The 5,794-nt window shown below is 32.5% G+C and overlaps 1 protein-coding gene across 2 annotated transcripts; it reads left to right on the forward strand.

The window, feature by feature from the left end:
• The first annotated feature begins 2,300 nt into the window (after positions 1-2,300).
• LOC129298672 (uncharacterized) lies at positions 2,301-4,708 on the forward strand. Of its 2 annotated transcripts, XM_054937091.1 has the most exons (4): positions 2,301-2,591; positions 2,751-2,870; positions 4,099-4,225; positions 4,643-4,708. In XM_054937091.1, exons 1-4 carry the CDS (start codon positions 2,571-2,573, stop codon positions 4,654-4,656), a joined length of 282 nt encoding a protein of 93 aa, XP_054793066.1. In that variant the 5' UTR covers positions 2,301-2,570; the 3' UTR covers positions 4,657-4,708. The 2 variants fall into 2 exon arrangements, 1 of the variants encoding a protein (XP_054793066.1); XR_008590408.1 differs by lacking the exon at positions 2,751-2,870.
• The last annotated feature ends 1,086 nt before the right edge of the window (positions 4,709-5,794 follow it).

Below are 5,794 nucleotides of genomic sequence, written 5' to 3' on the forward strand. Positions count from 1 at the left end.
AGTAGCATTTTGGGTCAAATTCTGTAGCTCAGAACTTATCAAACTTGCCGACTACTTGGTAGTAGAGAGTATGGGAGCTCTCTCTCTCTCTCTCTCTCTCTCTCTCTCTCCCCCCTTTTTATATAATAAATAATCTGGTGTCCAAAATTATTAGCTCATACTTATTTGGATTGCGCCAAGTCGGGATCATTTTAGGTGCTCTACCACTAAACGTTATTATATTTTTAGGATTTGAATTTGAAACTTCTGATGAAGCTAATATGATTCTTACTAATTGAATCAAGCGCTTGTGGGTAAAATGTTGAGCATTTAATTTGCATAATTTTATTTGCACTTCATGTTCTACACTATTTTAAATTGTCATTGCTAGTCTTGAGCTTTGAGGCCAAAAACTCCATTTTCAACTGCCCTCACTGACTCTAAGTTAACTTAAATTTCCTATGTAATCATTTTATATTTTATGAAATTGATCATTATATCAAATTTTCTAGCAATGAAATCTTTAAAAGAAACAACATCTATCATGAAATTAAGATGATTAAAGTTAAGATGTCAGTCAGTTGAGTGTAATGATACCACTAAATCATCATGATAATTTCGTAACCAAAAGAAAAGATATTTAAAATAAGTAGGAAAAAGAATTCATGTTCATGTAACTTTCTTCATATTGAATATGCTGTTTTCACTGTCAAAAGTTAATAATCAAGCTCCACCTAAAAAACCAAGCTAATGATCAAGTTTAGAATGTGAATATTTTGGGACTTCGTTTATTGTTCTTAATACGAAGATTTTTTTCATTGGAAAAAAAAAACTCAAGTTTATAAATCAGTGCTGTCAAATTGACAATTGCAATCTTTCACCTCAAAATTTAAATCGATTGACAAATGGACCGCACGCAAAGATATCCCTCTCATTGATTGTAATAAACAGTGAAATGGAAAGAAAGAAAGAGAAGGAATATTTATAATTATATGAACATATTTCTTTCCTTAAAAAATATAAATTATTTTTAATTAAATCATACCTTTAACAAATTAATTAATTTTTTTAAATTTATATCATTTTTTATGTTTGTTTTTATTTAATAGGGGTCTTACTTAAAAGTGAATAATTAATTAATTTATTTATTAATAATATTTAAAAAACTTATTAATTACACATTTAAAAATTAAAAATATCTTATAATTTTCAACATTTAACTTAAAAAAAATGCTTCATATTTTTTAATGTTTGACCCATCTGTTTATCCTTTTCTTTTCTCTTTCCTCTAATTATGGAAAACAAATACAATTATAATCTATTCAATTAAAAAATTGCAACACACTGGCACTATATCACATTTGAGCTGGTAAATAAAGAAGGGTTGTTTTTTTTTTTTTTAACTATCTTTAATTTCTTTGTTTCTTCCTAGGACCATAATAGTCATGTCAGCAAAAAAAATTACAAAAAACACTAAAATGTTTTATAAGTATAATAATTTTATATCTCACCAAAAAAATCGATATTAATAAATAATAATGTAAATATTTATGAGTCATTAATTTTTTTAATAACATAACCATGTTTTACTTATTCATAAATAATATAATACTCCCTCCATTTAAAAATGTGAGACATTTTTAATCGAATTTTATCTCCAATAAAGTAATTACATACTTTCAAACTAATCCTATTTTTTCATATTTACCTCTATTAAACACTCTACAATAAATATAAAATCATTATCAATAGGAGCACTTTTAAAAAAAAGGTAATGATTAAATCTCAAAAGATTAAAAATACCTTTCATTTTTTAACATTTAACTCCTCAAAAATGTCTTACATTTTTAAATAAATAAAATATATTTTTTTATAAGAACTTTTTAACTGAATCACGTAAATTAATGGATGCAGTTAAAATTACTTGAAAATTTTATTTTGTAAATAATAATTGTAACATTTCCAAATGCATTTAAAAAAGGCAATCCTCTGTTGGCCCAAAAAAAAAATAAACTTTTTTTTTATAGGAACACCCTATCAATCTTCATTTTGATTAATGAGAGATAGTAGGGAGTTGAATTTATCAAAAATATTTGTGAAAATCACACATTATTAATATCTCCCTAAATTTTGTAAGATTCTTATATAAAATGACGGGGTGAGTATTATATACTAAATCAAATATTTATTCGTTGAATTATGAATTTATGACAGCATTTAATTTAACAGTTTTTTTCGCGGCTCCCTTAGGGTTGACAGTACGTTATAAGGGCGTGCTGAGAAGGCGAGAGACGCTTTGCGTTTATAGGCGCGAGGGACGATCGCTGACCGATGGAGAGAACAAAGGAGAGTTCACTGTAAATTTGAATTGTTAAATTACGTTTGATAACTTAAATTTAATAACTTTTTTTAAAACAATTAATTAAACAGTTTAGATTTACAGTAAAAAAAAAAAAAAAAGAGAAAGAAAATAAAGGAGAGAAACCGAAGTAACGGAGAGAAACCCATCTCTTCGTACTTGGAAGTTTAGAGCTGCATACCGCAAAGAACGAGCACACCCAGACCCAGTCCGCATATTCCAGTCTTCAGTCATGTATCAGCCCTCCCACAAGGTGCATTTCTCTCTATCTCTCTTCGTCATTTTCCAATTTCATCTCCATCTGTTATTTAGCTACCACCACTCTACTTCAGCTTCGAATTTCATCTTGGTGTCCAATTATTACTGTTCACTTCTCTTCCTCTTTCTTTCCCCCGAATTTCTCCCAAACCAGGCGAAACTTAGGGCTTGCAATGCATGTCTGTTTTTAATCTTCAGAGATTATCAATCCGTGAACGGGTCAATCGGTGCACCAGATTCAGATGCCAATCGTATCCTGTATCGAGTGATTCGTGTAGTTTTCTCTGTTTTTTTTTTTTTTAAACTGACTTGGTGGGGTCCCGCAAAGAGAAGTCATGTTTTTTTGGACCATTTTTATCATTTGGAATGCTCGGAAAATCATCAAAGAAACAATTTTGTTCAGCAATGGCGGTTTTTATTTTCTTACTCCTCAATTTTGGGGCTATTCTTGATTGTGCCATAACAAAAAGTAGAAAATAAAGTTTGTTTAACTGACAACTACCGTATCAACATACACTGGAATGGTCTGGGAGATGCTATTGAGAAAGTTTTATGATAGAAGTTTTAATTGCACATTGAATAATCCTGGTTTTGTCATCATTACGATTTGGGGATATTTCATCAGATAAATGTGAGTTACGGAAACCTTTTCCTTGGTAAACTGAATCCAAGGAAAATGGTGAATCGCCCAAACGCTTGTACTGTTTCTCCAAAACTACCTGTTGCATGGGAAGTTTTGCATTCGATATTCATTGGGTGGCTGCGGCATGATTGTTGTCAGTAATGCCAATGAATCTGGTATCAGTCGGTGGTTTGAATTGCGGGACTTGAACAGTTTCAGTTATTGGTTTGAACAGTGGAACCCCAAACCTATACCGTGACAGAAATTAAATGTTGATTTTAAGGTTCCATTTTATTATGGTCATTGTAGGTAATGGTTGCAACATGTTGGACGACATTATCTTCTTCTTCTTCTTCTTCTTTTTGAGTGAAATATTATTATCTTTCCTCATCAGCATATAATCACATAAAACTCTGTCCAAACGGGTAACTTATATTCATTGACTATTGAATTGATCTCTCTCTTTCTCTCTCACCCATGCCACACGCTCCAGAAAAAGTGCACTGCTGACGGCAAATTCATTTGCTTTTTACCATTGTTTTGAAGCTCAATTTGGTTTGTCATAATCAACATTGTCTGCTTTTCTTGGATGCCAGGGAGTTAATTTTTTTTTTTTTAAAATATATTGACATGCATTACCCCATCAATATCGGGATAGTTTTCTTCCAGGTTCCTAAATATTTCCGTTGCACTATTAAATAAAATAAAGGAAAAGGGTGTCTATCACACGTTATCCAATCCTTTATGGTATCACTTTATTAAAATGTTTAGCTTGTGCTTGAGATTTTAGGAGTTAGGCTGTTTATGAGTTCAAACAATAATTTTCCCCATTGCAAACATCATCTGAATTTATACAAGCAATTAACATCTACTTATGCAGCTTCTGGCCGTCCAAAATTCCAAAGCATTGGTGAAAGTTGACTTGAATGAAACCACTATAGATGTAAACAATGATGTGCAAAATGGAGGTTTTTTCACAGGCAGAGTCCATCATCCAGCATTCTCAGGTTGTGGATGTCTAATGTTGTCATATCATTTTTTATTGCTTTCAGTAGAAAAGGATGATAGTTTTTCACCGGTTGTTGGTTAATCAAATTACTTTATCATATTTCTTTTGGATATATACAGATTTGGATCCTTTGAAATTCCTTCAGAAATTGATGCTGTAAATTTCTCACTCTCACCATCTCAGCTGTATATTGCCGTAGGTTGAATATCCACTGTTAAATAAAAGCCACGTCAGCATTTCAATTGAATTTCACTCTTTCATATTCAATCTATGGGAGTGAATAACTGGGATGAGAAATTTGAGCTATGGAATTTCATGGAATCTGATCCTAGATATACCCTTTAATTACGTTTCCTGATATGGATTTAGTGGTATACATATCACAAACTATTCCCATAATTACAAGTGCCTGTAGAAACTTCAAGGTGATCTGCAAATGTTGGGGATGAAAATCAAGAAGCATGAGGACAGCCTAAAATTTTCTGAGGGAAGAAAAAAAACAAAGTAGATGATTCCATTCTTGATTTGCAAGGGTATTTTTAATTTTTTTTTAATGAAATTTGCATGGTAAATTTGTTCATACCTTTAAGGCATTTTTTATCTTTGGCTGGCAAACGGATTCCTAGTCATGGGCATACAAGTGACCCTGTTCTGTGAGGTGCGTAATTTAATCATTGTAAGCTTCAAACTGTTCGTTGCTAGTTGTTTTTTATATTTTCCAATAATAACTGAATAAAATATTGGCTGTGTTGTTGTTGCCACTAAGGGTCTGTTTGGTTCAAGAGGAGGAAGGGGAGGGGAGGGGGGGAGGGGGAGGTGAGGGGAGGGGAGGGGAGTCCGGGCCCCTCCCCTCCCTCCCAACCAAACAAACAAACCCTAAGAGAATCCCAAATGTAGAACTATTTTTACCAATTAGTTAAAGAAAACAAGGTTTTAGTGATGATGGTCATGGCTCATTGTTGATACTAATGCCATAACCTTCCAAAGTGTTAAACTTCAATCTCTTTCCACTGACAATGCTCTTCATTCCCTTTTCCATATTAATTTTGTGTTAATGAGGAGCAAGTTTCATTTGGATTTTTATTCCTATTCGTAGTTATTATTGGGGAATCTATGTCCTGTAACACACCCAAGATTGGTGATGGGGACAGATGCTCCCCGGGAAATGAGAATGAGATTATTGAACAAATACTGCAGCACAAAGAATCTGCTGTGGTATGTTTGCCAGCTCAAGAGTTATCAAGGAACTCAGGCTTCTCATCTTATGCCAATGAGGATGTTGTGGGTGTGGTGTTGTTGTACACTGGGCAAAGTTGATGATGATAATCTTAGCAGGTATGTTTGTTTGCATTCTGAGGTAATTTTTTTTATAAGAAATCGCTTCTCCTTCCTTTGGGCTCATTGGTTTCATATTCAACTGCTATGAAATATAGGATATTTTTGCTGTATTGCTAATTCTAATACCAATGAGCATGCTAAAATTTTAAGTATGCCTTTATGCGTTTAACTGTACTTATTTGAAATGCAGGCTTCTATCTGGAGTATCTAGGAGTTGAAACTATGCTGG

Source organism: Prosopis cineraria, unplaced genomic scaffold (genome assembly GCF_029017545.1).
Source record: "Prosopis cineraria cultivar Desert tree isolate PC_DT_omini unplaced genomic scaffold, ASM2901754v1 PC881, whole genome shotgun sequence".
Classification (NCBI taxonomy): Eukaryota; Viridiplantae; Streptophyta; class Magnoliopsida; order Fabales; family Fabaceae; genus Prosopis; species Prosopis cineraria.

Excerpts from the sequence above, each read along its gene's own strand:
- LOC129298672 (XM_054937091.1), top strand. The coding sequence starts at position 2,571 with ATGTATCAGCCCTCCCACAAG. Across the intron at positions 2,592-2,750 it reads TGTATCAGCCCTCCCACAAG|GCGAAACTTAGGGCTTGCAA; the intron begins GTGCATTTCTCT and ends CTCCCAAACCAG. Across the intron at positions 2,871-4,098 it reads TCCTGTATCGAGTGATTCGT|CTTCTGGCCGTCCAAAATTC; the intron begins GTAGTTTTCTCT and ends CTACTTATGCAG.